Below are 19592 nucleotides of genomic sequence, written 5' to 3' on the forward strand. Positions count from 1 at the left end.
CAGTGTTTCTATGAGGAAATGAGGGCTGGAACTTCCTTTTCCACTATCTTGCTGATGTCATTCTCCTCTCTAGCTTACTGAATTAAAAGTTTGTTCATTAATTTTCAGTCTTCTGTTGTGTTACTGTTATGTAATAACTCATTCAAATTTCTAGCTTTCTCCTGAAATATTTTTGGCCAAATGCCACAGATCTTGATATGGATTGCTTCAATTACACAGCTATAAACTGTGATTTACATTTATTTAGGAGTATGATTTTCAAATGTCAAGTTACATACACTTTTTTTGATGAGCATTTCTTTATTTTGTTCGAGTACATTATTGTGGTCAATGAATGTAAACTGTTGGGAGGAAAAATTTTCCTCTACCCTTCAAAGATTCTTCCCATTGGTCTAAGAGTTAAATTGACATGATACAAATTAACAGAAGAAAATCAAATTTAATTTTGTATATATGGGAACCTCACAAACATGAGAGGTTCAAAGACAGAAAGATAAAATGAGGCTTATATTGCAATCCTGAAGCTAAGGAATGGAAGAGGAGCCTAGGGCTTCAAAGGAGAGGAGGTCAATGCACAAGGCAATAAGAAGAAGAACAGATGTTTGGTAACTGGATGGATATTTGCCTGCCATACAGATGGGCAATTCAGATAAAATGTATCTTCGGTCACAACTCTGATTCAGGAAAAGAACCCCCCGCAATTTAGATTGTTCTAGGTAGTTAAGGAAATGGCACATTTTGGGGAGAGTTGTCCTAAATTCCTTCAGTCTCACCTTTAAAACTTTGAAGAAGTATCCAGAAGCCAAACTGATAGATAACTCCATAGCTCAAAGAATCAGCCTCAGTCTTGGGAATAGGTCAGTTCAGTTAAATAGTTGTGTCTCATTTCAGGAGGCAATCTTGCAGATGGGCTTCCAAAGTTAGGCCTATATTGTGCAAGCAATCAGGTAATTAATATGAAGCATCTCTATAGAATTAAAAGGAAAACAGAGGTTAACGGTTGGAGCAAAGTATAAACCTAGTGTCTGAGTGCTGCCAGTGAGATTTCTAGATGTCAGCCTTGAAGCATCTTCAGATAGAGTGATGGCAGACAGTGACAATCTGATAAATTTTCCTGATTCGCAGTTTGAATGTCTCTGGTGATCTTTCTTAGAGGCCCATAGAGCAACAGGCACAAAGATCGTCTAAATATGGTCAGTTGGGATGATTTCTCTGACATCAATATCATGTCATCTAGCTTCAGTTTGCAGGACTTCAGGAAAAAGGGCAGCTTTAGTTCTCAATGATTACAAGTCAAAAGAAGGGAGAAATTTGCAAATTTTAGTTTGGAGAGTCTTAGCCAGATACTTGAGGAAATCAAAATTCAGGATACAGTCCACTTTATAAGCAAAAAATAAACTGTCAAAGACAATGGAACTAGAATCTAATATCCACAAAGGTGTGCTATTGAATTTCATTTTTCTAAAATCACCCTTATTTCCACCAAAGATAGCCAAATTAAGACTAATTTGTTTGAAAAATAAGTCTGGTTTCAAAAAAACTTGGCCTGATTGTTTGCGTAAGTGCAGCAAGAATAGTGATTGACCATATAGGCTCTTTTTGTTTTAAGTTTATGTATTTATTTTGAGAGAGAGAGAGAGAGAGAGAGAGAAAGAGAAAGGGAATAAGCAGGGAAGGGGCAGAGAAAGGGGGAGAGAAAGAGAGTACCAAACAGGCTCTGCACTATCAGCATGGAGCCTGATGGGGGGCTCTATCTCACGAACAGCAAGATCATGACCTGAGTTGAATCCAAGAGTTGGACACTTAACCAACTGAGCCACAGAGGTGCCCTGGGCTCTTTAAAATCTGTTTTGCTAGAACTTTTCAGAAGGAATCTTCAGACTGAACTTTTAACAGTCTCTAAGGCAAAGAAGCTGAGCCAAACACTTGCTATCAGACTTGCCTACAATTATCTATATATGTGAGTAAATTCCTCTATTCTCAAGGATGCCAAAATATCCTGAGGTTACTGCAGCTGCAAGAAGTGACCTTCCTTTCTCACCTGGTAAGGACCCTAGAAGCAAGGTACTAGGCTGATTTTTCCAAGGGGCTTCATTGGCTCTGTAAAGTCAACTTTAGTTCCTTAAAGCTGTCCGGTCATATCTGTGTCTATATATCTCTCTCAAAAACGACATTGTAGGCAAGTCTTGGCAATATAACCAATGTTTCCAATTATATCCTATTATAAAGAGAACACATTCTTATTGAACTTATGCAAATAACTATATTGCCACGAAGATAAGAAAACTCACTGAGAGTGTCCAAATTCTGGAGGGATCAAGTAGGGAGAAAAAGATAAAACCTTCATATTTGTTTACAAAAATATGTTTTACCAAATTGCTGTAAGTCATAGACAGCTTAAAATGAAAATGTTTCCTTAAATCTGAAAAAACAAACATTAGAAAACCAGCAATGTTTCAAATAAGAAGTCATAAAAATTATAATCCTCTTCTTCAGTTCATTCAGTCCCATGTTATTAATTCTTGTTCTGCTTGAATCCAGTTTTCCCACCAGTTCTGGAAATTCTTACCCAGTTCAGTTATATGACCTTAAGTTTATCAGAAACCTATATTTGTCAAAAGTACTTTTCATGAATCTCCTTGAGGATTAAGCACTTTTGCAGGGAACCTTCTATAAAAGCATCAGAGTAAAACAATAACTGTCTGTAAATGACCAAAGACTTTTAAAAAAATGTTCATCATTAGAGAACTGATGAGAACTCATTATAATGGACTTGACAAGGAAATGTGGTTATTTCCATGACACACAGTACTTCAATAATTAGCAGTACAAGTGATAACATTCATTATACCAGGACAAATCAAAATTTTAAGAATTTTATATACATTCTAGAACAGTTATATTAATAGTATTCACCCATATAATCTAACCTAAGAAAGTTTATCATCATTTATTTGACAGTGCTTCCCATGTAATTTAACATACAAAATAAGTCTAACTAGTTTAACATCTCTCATTATAAGGAGAGAAAACAAATCTTTTGGGATGTTTCAGGGCCCTCTGGAATATGTCATATCTCAATAGTAAGTTCTAAATGAAAAAGACTTCAGTTAGAACTGAACAGACATGGGATTCTCTCTCTCCCTCGTTCCTGCCCCTTTCCCAGGCTCTCTCTTTCTCTCTCTTTCAAAATAAACAAATAAATTTTTTAAAAATTAAGAAAAAAAAGAAATTCGGATATCTAAAACATTCAATTTTTTGAGAACTAACTCTTCAAATATTCTGGATAAATAAAATATCACACCAAAAAAAATACAAATTACAAAAATATTGTATATAATGGTTGACAAAGAGAGATATACAAGCACAGCATGTGTTTGGAGGGGGTGATATATACAATTAAGTAACTGGAATTCATGAGTAATGCAATATTTTCAAGGCCAGAGGTCACAAAGGGGATGATTCTATGGGCCCACATTACTGACCTGATATTCCGTAGTGAGATCCATATGTAGAAAGTCATTGTAAAATTTTAAAAGCTTTGGGTTTTTATCTTTAAGTTTACATATATTTAGTTGGTTAAAAAGCCATTGTGCATCTCATCTGAGAAATTAGCATAAAAGTGCTACATTGATTCGAATAGAAAAAGACAAATACAAATTATAGCATATAATACCACTATTCCATTTTGATCCCACAGGAATGCAGTAAAACACTAAAGGCTATTCAAAAACTATTAAGATGAAGAAAAAGGAGAAAAAACCATAGTTGCCTTATACCCCACATCCAAATCAGTAAACAAAACTTATAAAATCTAACTTACTAACACCTCCTCAGGTGTTCTCGCCTCATCATTCCTTCCCTTGTCCAGGCCTTCATTTTTCTCACTCAGTTTACTGCAATAACCTCCTAATTTATATAGTCACTTCTAATCTCCCTCCAAACCACCTCCACTCAGTCTCTAGAGATAATGTTATAAAACACAAATCTAGTCCTGTCACTCTCCTGCTTAATAAATACTCTGCTATCTTGTGTTCTTGCATCTCCTCCCAACCTCACTCTGACAACTGCTGCAACCAACACACCATCAATCCATCACTACCTTCCTTTACCAAATGCCAACTTGTAAACAAACTGTTGCGGGTTCTCCAAGATCTGAGTCAAGCCTAACTTTCTATTCTCACCTCTTGCTTTGTCACTTGCCCACACCTTCGTCCCACATCAGCCTTTCTAAATAAATATTCCCAGAGTAGACAGTATTCATTCTGTCTCCCTCACAATGCTAATTTGCTGCCCAGTCTGACTGCCTATCTCATCTTGATCTCACACTAATAAGACTGACTCCAAATATATGGCCCATTTTGCACCCACCCCATGAATACTTTATAGACAGCATGTAAAGCAAGTCCAAAACAAACTGAAGTGCCATTTAAAAATACAAAACTACAGACTACAGTAATTGAAAAGTGTTAATTACATATTATTTAGAATATTAATGATAGGCTCTTTGAAATTTAGAACTTAGGTCTCCTATAGAAACTTAGTTAACAAATTTTGGTGTGCACATAAAGAATTTCAAAGCAAAACTGCAGTTTCTAAGCATTTGTGCTAAACAACAACAACAACAACAACAACCAGACAAACGATAGAAGTAGTTCATCAAACTATCATTTTAAAAAGTCAATTCTTTTTTACTGAGAGAGAGCGCACACGTGCAGAAGCGCTCTAGTGGAGTGGGCGAGAGGGAGGGAGAGAGAGAGAATCTTAAGGAGTCTCCATGCCCAGGGCAGAGCAAAGGCAGGGCTCACTCTCATGACCCTAAGATCACAACCTGAACCGAAATCAAGTTGGAGGCTTAAACTGACTGAGCCACCCAGATGCCCCTAAAAAGTCAATTCTTGGGGCGCCTGGGTGGCTCAGTCAGTTAAGCGTCCGATTTCGGCTCAGGTCATGATCTCACGGTCTGTGGGTTCAAGCCCTGCGTCGGGTTCTGTGCTGACAGCTCGGAGCCTGGAGCCTGCTTCAGATTCTGTGTCTCCCTCTTTCTCTGACCCTTCCCTGTTCATGCTCTCTCTCTCTCTGTCTCAAAAATAAATAAACGTTAAAAAAAATTTATAAAAAAAAAAAGTCAATTCTTAAGTGCTAAGATTTTTTAACTCCAGTGACCATAATCAATATATTAATTAATTATAATGTCCATGATTTTGGAGGAAAGATCCAATACATTTAATACCATTACAACATAATTTATTTCTTTTTAATTTTTTTTAATGCTTATTCATTTTTGAGAGACAGAGCTTGAGTGGGAGAGGGGCAGAGAGAAGGGGAGACACAGGATAGTTAGTAGGCTCCAGGCTCTGAACTGTGAGCACAGAACCCCTCCCAGGGCTCAAACCCACAACCATGACTTCACAACTGTGAGATCATGACCTGAGCCAAGGTTGGACACTTAACCAACTGAGCCACCCAGGCACCCATAACATAATTTGTTTCTTACATCAGTTATTTGTATTAGGTAAGACTATATAATACTCCTCCCCATTGAAAATCTGTATTTTAATGGATATTCAGAGATTAGTGACTTATCAATCATCTAATCCTACATAACACATTTCCGGAATTTACTGACTTAATACAAAACACTTTATTTAACTACCATTTAACTACCATATTTTGCAATTTGGGATGGGTTCAGCTAAGCACTTCTGGGCTCATGTATGTATCTGTGTGCTGTGTGTCCTTAGCTAGAGAAACTTGTTTCTGCCCAGCACTAGAATTAAATGCATTGCCCCCCTCCAAAAAAAGGCAAAAGCAAGTCCAGAATCGAGGAACCGTTAAAGAGATTCTACCTCCATTTCTGGTTAGAAAGAGCTGCAGACATATGACAAAGGACATGATTAACAGGAAATAGTGAATGGTGGGTACAAATTTTAGAACGTGATAGGTATAGCTAAACAGTAGGAGACCGATTAACATTTAAGACTGGAAATATCTTCAATATTAGATTAGAAAGTTAGGCTTTTATTTGACTGCTAATGAGGGACCACCAAAGAGTTTAGTTCAAGACAGTGACAGGTTCAGAGCTGACATACCTTTTGTCTCCATTATTAAATATTCCCATGAGTTAGAGAGCAAGCCTACCAGGTGGCCTCTTCGACCTTCTGGTATTGTTTTGCTACCTGAAATGTCATTCATTTCCAGAATTCCCTTTGACCTAGTAAGACTCTGCTCAGTCATCAATAACTGTTTAGAAAACTTTCCCACTACCCACATCTCTATACATTTTGCACAAATGCTCCAGTGCTATTCCTAGCACTCACCCTGTTGCACGTCAATTGTTTCCTCCATTGAACTGTGAATGCTTCCAGGAACGAGAATGGGTTTCATTCAACTTATTCCTCATCGCACAGGTAAGTGCCTGGCATATGTAAAGGCATCCCATAAATGTTTACTGACTGAATCAACAACAGTAGGTGCAATGGCCGGTGGGGGAACAACTAACTTAGTTCTGTAAAGACAAACTGCTATCAAATCGGCTTCAGAAGTCAGTCACCTAAAACGCAAAAATCATACAGAACAGCTTCAAAGGAAAAACTCATTCTTTCCCCAACAGCTACCACGCGGAATGATGTTTCCCTTTACGGCAAGTCTGGAGAGTTGCGCCCTAGATACCGTAAAAGGGAGGGAAGCCCTTGGGGAAGAAAATCAGGTTTCCCGCTTTGCGGCACCGTAAGGGCGGGAAAGTGCCCGGCTGTCGGTTGGAAGACGGGCGGGTGGTGGGATCATCGCCCCGCCCTCTCGGGCTGGACTTCCGCTCACCAAGGAGGCGTGTTCCGGGCTCTCCGACCCAGCTCTGGGCGCCGGTTAAGATCAAGGTTCCCGTCGCCGGTTCCATGGAGGCGCCGGTGGAGGCGGAAGTTGAAAATGGGGACGGCGACAGCAGCTGCGGGGACTTGTGCTTCATGGACAAAGGCCTGCGAAGGTAAAGGGTGCTGCTCAGCCAGAAGCAGCCCGCGCATTCCCCGGACGGCAGTTGTGGGTAGGTGGCTGCCTCGGTGCAGCGGAGGCGGCACAGCTTTACCCAGACCACACACAAATGCTGTCCGGCTTTCTCCCGCCTTAGAGCTGCAGAATTGCTCTGAAGTACCTCGTCCCACGAATTGTCCTTATTCCTTTCCACTTGGACTTCTGAGCAACCTGGAAACTGCCCTACGACCTGACTCTACCAGCCTTTAACCATCCTCCCTCCTTTACTGGTTCTCCTCGTTTTTCTAATTATTCTTTTTTTTTACTTGTTCTGTAATTGTTAGCATTCTCCGGTTCTGTCTTGTCTTTTCTGCTCCTTCTCTACTTTGACAAAAAGTGGCACCGTGGTATCTCTAGCAGCTGTGGAGCGAAGTTTTACTGCTCTTCATTAGTTTTGCCTCAATTCTCTACACCTGCATTCTAATTTCTCCTTTGCAGAACACTATGATACCTATATCCATATACTTTTTGAAAGTGCTAAACATCATATTTAGCTAGTCGTTTCCCTCTTTCATGTAGCCCGTTTATGCATGACATACTAAGTTCTTTGTTCTGCTTTACTGACTGGTCCTTGCCTACCTTTTCGGTCTCCCCTCTTAACCATTTCTTCATTTTACTCTATGATTAGCCATACTGCGCTACTGGCAGTTCCATAGTAGGCTTCTCTGTGCTTTTGCACATGCTGTTCCTTTGTGGCATGCCCTGCCATATGCAGAACCTTGCTGCTGATAATTAAACCATCTTGTTCTGGATTCTGATCTAAAATTTGCTACAAGACCCCAAGGAGATGTGTTTTAAAGGAATATTTACATTTATATTTAATAATAGCTGTTATTTACTGAATGCCATTTATGTGTACATATTATATACGTTATCACTAATCCTCACAATTATTCTGCAAGAGGGCAATTTTATAAGTGACAGGAGGCTTAAAGGATCTAAACAGCTCTTCAGCTTCACACAGCTTGTGAGTGATTAAGTTCAAATTTAAACCCTATTTCTGTCTAATTTCAGGGTCTGCTTTTTCTCCTGTACCACATTATCTGCAAAGTACTAATTTCCAAAAAGTAAAATGTGTCAGAAAATAAATGTACATCATTATGAGCATGTGTTAATAGCATAAGGCCTGGCACTAAATGATACCTCAGTAAATGCCAGTAGCTAATTTTCTGCCACGAGTTATTAGGTGCTTCAGTCTGAATTCTAAGGGAGGAGCTGAATGATCTTATGGCATATTTAAAGTGTTTTTGTGTTTTAATTTTGAATTTGAAATTCTTGATGCTAATTTGGAAGCACACCAGAATCCCTTGTTTTTTATTTTACTCCCTGAGTACTAAACCTGCACTTTCACCAGTTAGGTTTCCTCTATGGTAGCTGCTACAGAACATAGAACAGATGCCTGTAACATTGTGTGTTCCTATTCCCAACTGTTCCTCCACCCAGCATCTCTGAACTATGTGCACTGTAGTTTTTATCCCTGGAACTACTATTTTCAGGAAAGGTTCTGGTAATAAATGGCAGTAATTGAGAGAATGAAGAGATGAGTTCTATTTAGAGAAGCTGCATTCCAAATTTATAGAAGGGAGGATGGACTTCACTAGAAATAGCACTAGAAATAGACTTTCACTACAGATAGCAATAACTAATGGTTTCTTTTGAAACCAACTACTTTCTGGTTAAATAGCTGTCGGAAATGGTAAATAAGGCAAGATTATAAACTCCAGTGCCAGATCTGGATTTATACTGCCTCAGGTAATAACTATAGGAACTTGGACAACTTATTTAATATCTGCAAACTTCAGTATCTTTATTCAGTATCTCAGAATATTGAGGATATTCAGTATTCTCTGCAATACTGGTTGCTGAGAATTGTTGTGAATGTTAAATGAAATGAAGAAACTGGGGGTTAGAGAGGTTAACTCACTTAAGTAATTTAGCAAAAGAAAATGGTAGAATGCAGATTTGAACTGGGGTATTATGATTCCAGGGCCTTTACAATTACAGCCTTCATTATATGCTGATGTATGTAGAAGCTAGAAATGCCTAGGGTCACTTGCCTCTGTTGAATGGATTTCTTGTTTATCTCTATGGTCCAAAATACTGATTAGTGGTAAGAAGTACTGTACCTTATGAGATATTAAAATGTTACCATAAGTAGGAAGGATTTCATTATAGAATGAGTAGAGCACATACTTATCATCTACATGGTATTTGGTTGATTTTAATTATTTGGTCATGATTTTAAAATCTGTTCCTCAATTATTTTTGATAACATATATTTTCTCTTGTAGCATATCAGAGTTATCTTTAGATTCAACCCTTCATGCCATCAATCTTCATTGCAATAACATCTCAAAAATTGAAGCCATTGATCATGTTTGGAATTTACAACACTTAGATCTGTCATCTAATCAAATAACTCAAATTGAAGGGCTAAACACACTGACAAAACTATGCACTTTAAATTTGTCCTGCAATATGATCACAAGAATAGAAGGTTTGTAAGTGATTTTCATGTGATACTTTGCATAAAAAAGATGATTTAAATGCTTTTCTTCTTCCCAAAAGAATGGAATAAAATATAAACCTTTGAAAACTGAGCCTAACTTTTACTACATAAAGAGTTTTCTTCAAGAAAAGTTATCAGTTTTTTAAGTATTTTGTAAAATGCCAATAAAATTGATTTCACTGCTATCTGACTGGATTTGCTTCAAACTGTCTGAAATAGCAATACTGTGTAGCTCTAAATAATTATTTTAATTCCTTAAAGGCTTTATTTTATTTTATTTTATTTTAGGACTTGAAACACTAATTAATCTGACTAGATTGAATTTATCTTATAACCACATCAATGATCTTAGTGGTAAGTAGATAATCTTATATTTTCTATAATGCTGAATGTTTGCTACATGTGATGAATTAGGCTGAGCTCAGCATGCTGAAAACTGAATAATCCCATTTTTGACCAAAATATCATCTAGAGAGTGTACTTCAGTCATAATTCTTTTTTTTGGTGCCAAAGCTACAGCTAAAATAAAAAAATAGGAACATAAACTAGGGTGCTCGGCAACAGAAAAAACTTGGATGGGAAAGACTTAGTTTGGGAGAATAATAATGTTTTAATCGTAAATAAGTAATATACTATCATATAAAGAAGAATAGTTATAATAGAACTTTTTACAATGATGAAAATATTATATATCTATGCTGTGTGGTACGACAACTAATTGCCAGATGTATCCTTTTGGAGCACTTAAAATGTGGCTAGTGCAGTGAGGAACTAAATTTGCAATTTAATTTTAACTTAATTTTAAAAAGCCATATGTGGCTAGTGCTAAGATATTGGGCCATATGGGTATACAGCATTCTAAAGGCTATTGCGAATTGAAGATCAAATAAATTTTTTTCTTTTTGACTTTTAGCATGTCTACAAAGTTAAACATTGTTACCTATTTTTAATTGAGTAAAGTGATACACTGATAAAATGAACAAAGTTTCATGATTATTCTTAGAATTATCTGTTAGAACTGGCAGATTTCTTCTAATTATCTTCACAATTCTATCAGTATTTGAAACAATTTTATTCATGTGTTTATTTTTCTCCCAGTACTACAAAAATACTGCCCTATGCCAGGTATTTCATATACAGAAAATTAAAGAGAACCCTACCATTAAGCTGGAATGGCAAGAATATTTTAATTTTTTAATGTTTATTTATTTTTGAAAGAGAGACTGAGTACGAGTGGGGGAGGGGCAGGGAGAGAGGGAGACAAAATCCGAAGCAGGCTCCAGGCTCTGCACTGTCAACACAGAGCCTGATACATGGCTCAAACCCACGAACTGTGTCATGACCTGACCTGAAGCTGGACGATTAACCAATTGAGCCACCCAGGTGCCTCAAGAATACTTTAATTTTTTAAAACCTTTTTTCCCTGGGATGCCTGAATGGCTCAGTCAGTTGAACATCCCACTCTTGATTTCGCCTCAGGTCATGATCCCAGGGTCTTGAGATAGAACCCTGGGTTGGGCATGAAGCCAACTTGAGATTCCCTCTTTCTCTCCCACTGCCCCTCTCTCCTGCTTGCTCTCTCTTTTTCTCTCTCCAAAAAAAAAATTAAAAAATAAACGTTTTTTCCCAAAGATGTGAAAATATTAGAATTGAGTATTAACCCTAGCTTTGTCACTGCTACATGCTGTTGAGCAAAGTATATTATTACTATTTGGATGCAGTTTCCTTATCTGAAGAATGTGACTCTTGGATAAGATTTGCTCGTTCATTCACTCAACAAATATTTATTGACGATCACTGTATCACATACTGTTCTATAGTGATGAAAAACAACAACAACAAATAGATTAGGTTCTGGTCATAGGGCTTACATTGTAGTGAGGAAGAAAAACAAAAAATATGATTATGTCAACCCCTCGAAAATAAGCAAAAGATTTGAGCAGACGCTTCCCCAAGAGGATATCCAAATGGCAAATAAGCACATGAAAAATATATGTATATATTTAGCATCCTTAGTGATTAAGAAAATGCAAATTACAATTGTAATCAGATCTACTTCATACCTGCTAGAATAGATAGTTTTAAAAACTTACAGTACAAAAGACTGGTGAGATTGTATAGCAGCTAGAACTTGCATACACTGTGGGGAGAACTGAAATGATACAACTATTTTGGAAACCAGTTTGAAGGTTTCTTATAATCTTAAACATACACTCACCATATAATCATGCAGTCCTTCTAGGTATTTACCCAAGAGAAATGAAAACATGTCTATTCAAAACCCTGTACATGAATGTTTATATGATTATATAGCTGTTTATATAATGATGTTTATATGATTCTTTATAATCTCCCCAAACTGGAAACAATCTATACGTTTACCACTTAGTAAACAATAAACAAATAATAAATTGTGATTCATCCACATGATGGAATATGCTTGGGAGCAAAAAGAAATGAACTATTGATACATGCAGTCATATGGATAAATCTAAAAAGAAATAGGCTAAGTGCAGGGAGTAAGACACAGAAGGTTGCACTGTATGATTTCATTTATATGGCATTCTGACAAAGGCAAGTTTTAGTGGCAGAAATTAGATCATTAGTTGCCAGGGGTTGAAAATGGGAACAGAGACATGTTGATTGGAGGGATGGAAATGTTCTGCATCTTATTATAGTAGTGGTTATACAACTGTATATGCTTGTTAGAATACATTGATATGTATACCTAAAAAGAGTGTGTTTTAGTGACTTCATATCAGATTGTAATAAGGAGTATGAAGAAAATATAGGAAACCATGTAAGTTCTAATGGATAATTCTTAGAATGATAATATTTTATGTGTTCAATAAATAAAGGCACTTTATATAAGAGCATGCAAAAACAGTAAGGCACCTCACCTTCAAGCCTGTCCTGATAAAAGAACAGAAAGAGGGTAATGTGCTAGAGCATAGTGATGAGGGGTTAATGTGCTAAGAAAACAGATGAGAAAGTAGGCAAAGGCCAGATCACAGCTTCATACTCAGGGTAAAAGTTTGCATATTATTCTAGGTGCAATAGGAAGCCATAGGAGGGCTTTAAACAAGTAAGTGATATATGTGTTTTTAAAGGATCACTTTGGGGGCGCCTGGGTGGCTCAGTCGGTTGAGCGTCTGACTTCAGCTCAGGTCGCGATCTCACGGTTCGTGAGTTCGAGCCCTGTGTCAGGCTCTGGGCTGATGGCTCAGAGCCTGGAGCCTGCTTCCGATTCTGTGTCTCCCTCTCTCTCTGCCCCTCCCCCATTCATGCTCTGTCTCTCTCTGTCTCAAAAATAAATAAACATTAAAAAAATTTTTTTTTAAAATAAAGGATCACTTTGGTTGCTGAGTAAGAATGAATGTTAGAAGGATAGGAGTGGAAGTCAAGTGATTGGTTAGGAGAGACTCGGACTAAGGTGGAAATAGTGTAGAGGAGCAAATGGATATATTTTGGGGGTAGAGTTCATAGGATTTGCTGATGGATTGAGATAAGGAAATGAAGAAAAAAGGAATCAAAGGTAATTAGCTGTGAGTTTTTTCTGTAGTTACAGGCGGAATGATGGTACTATGTGGGAAAGATTGGGGGAAAAACCAGAGTTGAGGGGGTGAGACATAAGGATTCTGTCTTAAATTTGAGAACCCTATTAGACATATGTGTTTATGTATTTGTATAACGTGCAGTTTAGAGATTGGGAATCATAGTTGGAGTTGTAGATTTGGCACATCAATGGTATTTGTAACCATGAAACTGTAGGACATCCTGGATAGCATATGAATAGAGAAGGCAGACCAGGAATGAGCCTTTAAAATTGAAAAGTAAGAGGAACATAAAGTTAAAACATGAGAGGAAGAACCAGTAACGTGGAACAAGGACTTAGACACGTCACAGGAAATTAAGAAGAAACGCTGAGTACTTACAAGAACGCATGAGAGAAAATCTGATCTTGTAGAGAGTTGTCAGAGAAGACTTTTCTGAGGACATGAGGGATGAGTTGAAGTCAGTGATGAGGACTGTGAACAAAAGAAGAGGCAACCCTGTAAGGAACAGAAGTAGAAATTAGCCCAATAAAGATGGAGAAGAGTATACCAGTCAGGTTGAAGAAATTGAAGGAAAAAAAAAAGGTGGGTAAAGTTGAATTTATATATGGAGAGTACTAAACCAAGCAAAATTGTATATAAGACCTCAGGAGGAACAATATAGAGTACACCTCTGAATGGTCTTTCCAAAAGAAGGGAGACTAGGGCATTCATCCACTGACAGTCCCCCTTCTGTTAGGAATATCCCTGGAGGTTTTAACTCCCTTACATTTCCAGGCTGCACCTTTGCTCAAAAGCTCCATTTTGAAGGGAGCTCTGAGGCAAGAAAAGAGAAACATGAAGTGCTCCGGGGAGACACTGGCAGTGTACATGGCCGCATTCATCACAGCTGCAGCTCAAGTCCGAGGCTGGTCAATGAGAATGGTACCAGGCAGCAGTCGCCTCTGCTGCAAACCTAGTTCCTAACATTACCATGCTCTAGGTGCACTCATGTAAGAATTAGTACCAGGGAACGAAATCAAATGGGTGCTATTTGTATTTTATGCTCAAACCAACAAAATTGAAGGATATTGCAGTGTTTGCTTATGTCTACTAATCAAAAATATGTATTGATCGAGAGCCTTAAGTCATGCCTTTATGCTTCTCATAGAAGTACATAACATTGGCCTTGGGAGGTACATTGTTGTGTTTGAAGAAAACCAGAGACCTCCAGGCTAGGGCCTCAAAGAGATGCTAAACCTGTGTTCCTTCAAAACAAAAATTGACTTTACGGATACCTTATTTATTAGCTGTAGCTATATGCAGAGTCTTATTAATGCTGCTCCTTTGTCTCAAAATCTAACCCATGTAAAAATTATTTTTTAATTAGTTCTTGGAAAAATGACTTTGGTGGTATCAAAAAATTTGTTTTTTTTTCCCCCCGTACTCCAGGTTTGATCCCCCTTCATGGAATTAAACATAAACTCAGATATATTGACTTACATAGTAATTGTATAGATAGTATCCATCACTTACTTCAGTGTATGGTAGGATTGCACTTCTTGACTAATCTCATTTTGGAGACAAATGGAGAAGATAACCCTGTCTGTCGTGTACCAGGTATGAGCAATTAATTTAATACTTTTTGTAATAGTTAATATTCAAAGATCCTTTATTTCCAGCAACTGGTGTTGATGACCTCCTTTTATTTGTCTTAAGCTTTGCAACTTTTTATTACATGTTTGGAAAAAACCATAATCACAAATAATTTTTAAGACAAATTGCCATTAAAAGAACACAGGATGAACAGATAAGTAATTCTATATAAACAGCTTTATGCTTGATAAGTGAATGCCTCAAAATTAAATTATGTTATGTTATATTCTTACAGTATAATGCTGTGCAGGCATAAAAAAATAAAAAACAGAATCTTTAGCTACTGGTATGCACTTATCTCCAAGATATACTGTTAAGAGAAAGAAAAGCAAGCCGATTACAAAACATTGCAAATAATAGGTTGCCATTTGTACGCAAAGGGTAACGTGTGTATTTGCTGAGTATATATGTAAAATATCTAGAAGGCTACACCAAAAACTGGTAATAATGGCTAACTCCGGTATTAAGTAGCTGGAGGTCAGGAAATGCAGAAATAGTGGAAAGGGTAGCTGCAAATCAGGAAATGTTAGGAAAATTTTTTCCTGTATACTTTTTCTTTTTTTTTTTTTTTCTTTTTTTTTTCTTAAATTTTTTTTTTAACGTTTTATTTATTTTTGAGACAGGGAGAGACAGAGCATGAACAGGGGAGGGTCAGAGAGAGGGAGACACAGAATCTGAAACAGGCGCCAGGCTCTGAGCTGTCAGCACAGAGCCCGACACGGGGCTCGAACTCACGGACCAAGAGATCATGACCTGAGCTGAAGTCGGACGCTTAACAGACTGAGCCACCCAGGCGCCCCTCCTGTATACTTTTTAAATTTTATCTGTGAATGTGTCAAATAATTAATAAATAAATGATTTTTGTAAGAAAGAAAGCTTAAACTGAATATGATATATAGAAGACACTGCTGAAATGCCATTTGAGCTAATTCAGAATCCCTGAAAGCTGGCAAATACAAAGCAGACCAGACTGCAGTTTCTAGAACTCACTAATCTCAAGTTGCTTAACCAAGCAATAAGATGACAAATGTAGAATATGAATATATATTCTAAAGATCTGCTTGGGTAGAAGTTGGCTATAGAGTTGGCTTCATTCTGTTATTAATATGCAACTGTATGAAGGCTTTTCCCAGAATGGAAACCTGTTTTGATAATTTTACTTCAGACAAGAATATAATAGATTTGAGATTAACTATTTTCCTCAGGCGATATAATATAGAGTCTCCCTAACAATCAGGATAGTGAACTTCAGTTTTCTTTTCTTGAAAGGAAACCTTATTGCTAAAACAACTTTATTTTTTCTCTACTTACCCAAGTTGGATTTTTTCTTAACAGTTTGTCTTAAGAGTCTCTAGTTACTACAGTTTGAACCTTTGTTTTTCACTTTATTTGATGAGGTATTATAACATGATTGCCATCCCCCTAGAATTGAAGGGATACTTATTACTAAAATTACTTAATCTCCCTTCAAAATTTCTAGTATTAATTTGCCAGACCTCCTTCTTTATTTTGGAGTTTTCCCAACCATTTCATTGCCCTTTGTTTAAAATTATGGTTAAGTAAAATTAAAGTGTTTCTTTTAGCCAAAACACAAATTAATGGTGATTTATCAGATTTCTCATATTTAATTGTACTTAGGGAAAATAAACATATTCTTGAATAGTTGACACATTGCCTATCTTAATCTTAGTTATATGTAATTTAAGGGGGACAGTTGGGGATGTTTAATTGTACTAATGCTTGAGGCTTCATTAGCAAAATTCTGGATTTCTGGTTGTTACCCACATTACCTGATTTATATTTATACTAATCATATTACAAATAAAAGACATGTTTGGCTTTCTGTTCAGAATAAACTGTTACTTGGGAATGCAAGCTGGTGTAGCCACTCTGGAAAACAGTATGGAAGTTCCTCAAAAAACTAAAAATAGAACTACCCTACGACCCAGCAATTGCACTACTAGGCATTTATCCAAGGGATACAGGTGTGCTGTTTTGAAGGGACACATGCACCCCCATGTTTATAGCAGCACTATCAACAATAGCCAAAGGATGGAAAGAGCCCAAATGTCCACTGATGGATGAATGCATAAAGAAGATGTGGTATATATATATATATATATATATATATATATATATATATATATACACAATGGAGTATTACTTGGCAGTCAAAAAGAATGACATCTTGCCATTTGCAACTATGTGGATGGAACTGGAGGGTATTATGCTAAGTGAAATTAGTCAGAGAAAGACAAAAATCATAGGACTTCATTCATATGAAGACTTTAAGAGACAAAACAGATGAACATAAGGGAAGGGAAACAAAAATAATATAAAAACAGGGAGGGAGACAAAGCATAAGAGACTTATAAATGTGGAGAACAAACTGAGGGTTACGGGAGGGGTTGTGGGAGGGGAGATGGCTAAATGGGTAAGGGGCACTAAGGAATCTACTCCTGAAATCATTGTTGTACTATGTGCTAACTAATTTGCATGTAAATTTTAAAAAATAAAAAAAACAAGTTAAAAAAAAAAGAATAAACTGTTACTGGTATCATGCAGATATAACTTTAAAGCAATTTTATGAAAGATAAATCCAGCAATGGTGATTTTTAACTTTCTGATCTTCACCAGGAGGATTTTGTGGGATGGGTGGTGGGTACTGTTTGTTTGTTTTGTATTTAATGATTACATATTAGAGAAGGACCAAGGAGCTTTTATTACAAGTTTATTTGTTGCATTCCAGGACTAATTTTATCATTTAGATATATCTGGTAGCTGATAAATTTACTGTATTCTAGAAATAACTAACTTTTTAATGCCTGGACTTTTCACTTTGAATATGTTGTTTCCAAGGGTACAGAGCAATTCTGCTCCAGACGTTGCCACAGCTTAGAATCCTAGATTGCAAGAACATATTTGGTGAGCCAGTAAATTTGTCAAAAATAAATTCATCACGCCTACAGTGCTTAGAAGGTCTTTTGGATAACTTATTTTCTTCAGATTCTCCACTAAATATAAGTGAAGATGAGGTATGGTATTGTTTTTTTTTTTTTTTAAATATAAAAGATAACTTCAAATTTTGACTAATAATATAAATTTAAAAGATTTTGGTTTGTTTCTGTATCATAGATAATTGATAGTATGCCAGTGGTAACACCACCCATCGATGAGATAGTTCCCTTGGATCAGTTTGCATCACCAACAGATACTGGTTTGACATCCTTTATATCTGTGTGTCCATCTTCTGAGCCGGAGAAAGTTAATCATGAAAACAATTTTAATAATGACATGAAACTTCAGAAAATAGATGATCAAATTTTACAGCTTCTCAATGACGTAACTATTTTTCCTATTTTTCTAAGCAGTGTGTTTGTTGAAAAAAATAGTTAAGAATACGTAAAATAAAAATACCATACAAGCTAACCAACCAGAAACACTTTACAGTTAACATATTGGTATGTATGTATTTTTTTTCCTTTGCAGAAATAGGATTTGTAATAATAGTTTATAATAGTAGTAGTAGAAAAAGGTAACACAATTTTTTCACTCATTTTCCTTTTTGTCCTTCAAATGTTTATTATGTAATTCCTTTGTTCTGCTGTACTTCATATTATTTCCACCCACCCACCTTTTATTTCAACCTTAAATAAACTCAGAACTCTTTGGACTCAATGTTTATTATCATACAGGTTATGTGAATTTCTTTATTATCTATTATCCTCTATTATCTAATTGCCTGTATTATGTTCACTTGTTTAATGATCAAAACCACTTCTAGAACTTAGAGCTGAATGACAAGTGAATTTACATAGTTCCTGCTTCAATTTCTGTTTACAGCAGACCCTCACCAGATTAATCTCTACTTTCCTGAGATATTAATTCTTTTTTTACCCCTACTACTGGTACCCTGGCTTTTAGAATATTTGAACTATGTGGATGAACTACACTTCCTAGATTTATTTTTGTTCAGGTCTCCAACCCTTGCTCTAGCATTCTTGGCTGTGATCTACAGTAGCAGCTGTTTTCTTAAATATCACACCTCCCAGAATGCAGTAGATTATTACTTAACCCCTACCTGGATGTAAGGTAGAAATACTGTGGTACAGCCCAAAGAGGCTATTAGTCAAAAGTCTGTTTGACCTAGATATTTGTAATTAAATTTTAATCAAAAATTTTTCCTCCAAGTGAGGTGGGTGTGGGGAGTAGAAAACGCTAATGGACTTATGCTTCAAAAGATTTTTAATCTGAATTGTTATCATACTTAAAATACTAACAGTGCTTCAATAAACAAGAGATCTACCTTAGGTCAGTGAATTAATAAGGATGAAAGGATTTTGTTTGCCAGAAATCTCTAGAGATTTCATTTGGGCCACATAGGTAGATTGTAATAGAACTGGGACAACAATGCCAGCCTATACATTCTTTGATATTGTTGATAACATGTCACTGAGCTTTCAGACGTCTCCATTTACTCAGATTTCATCGTACATCTTTTCTAATGGCTGATTCTTCTACCAATGTCAGAACTTAGATTTAAGTTGAGTAACTTAAATATGAAGTGAACTTTTGCGGCTTTTCTTATGCCATCCTCCTTTCATTTTCACAACAACCCAATCAAGTAGATAGGGATTAACATATCATTCTTATTTTATGGAAAAGAAACTTGGGACTTGAGGCATCCTTATTAGTAAGAGAATTGAGCTTCAGACCCAAATCTCTAATAACCAGTCTGGTATTCTCTCCACCATCATGCTTTTTACTCAGTTATGGTGACAGTTCTTCCTACCTTGTAACCAAAAATAGGACTCTAGCTAACGGGGAAAAAACATGACTCATTGCTCCACATATTAAAAACAAAATTA

At 36.5% G+C, this 19592-nt stretch overlaps 1 protein-coding gene across 4 annotated transcripts in view; it reads left to right on the forward strand.

The window, feature by feature from the left end:
- The first annotated feature begins 6805 nt into the window (after positions 1–6805).
- The window catches only part of LRRCC1 (leucine rich repeat and coiled-coil centrosomal protein 1), a 46694-nt gene continuing 33907 nt past the window's right edge, over positions 6806–19592 (forward strand). The window contains exons 1-6 of one of the 4 annotated variants that reach the window (XM_078441923.2): positions 6806–6982; positions 9318–9523; positions 9824–9889; positions 14521–14688; positions 17584–17759; positions 17860–18066. In XM_078441923.2, coding sequence (XP_078298049.1) covers positions 6894–6982; positions 9318–9523; positions 9824–9889; positions 14521–14688; positions 17584–17759; positions 17860–18066 — 912 coding nt within the window. In that variant the 5' untranslated portion in view covers positions 6806–6893. Of the gene's footprint in view, positions 7040–9317; positions 9524–9823; positions 9890–14520; positions 14689–17583; positions 17760–17859; positions 18067–19592 lie in introns of all 4 variants that reach the window. The other 3 variants (XM_060610817.3, XM_060610819.3, XM_060610818.3) reach the window with 3 other exon arrangements.

This window comes from Panthera onca, chromosome F2, assembly GCF_046562875.1.
Source record: "Panthera onca isolate mPanOnc1 chromosome F2, mPanOnc1 haplotype 2, whole genome shotgun sequence".
In the NCBI taxonomy this organism is placed as follows: Eukaryota; Metazoa; Chordata; class Mammalia; order Carnivora; family Felidae; genus Panthera; species Panthera onca.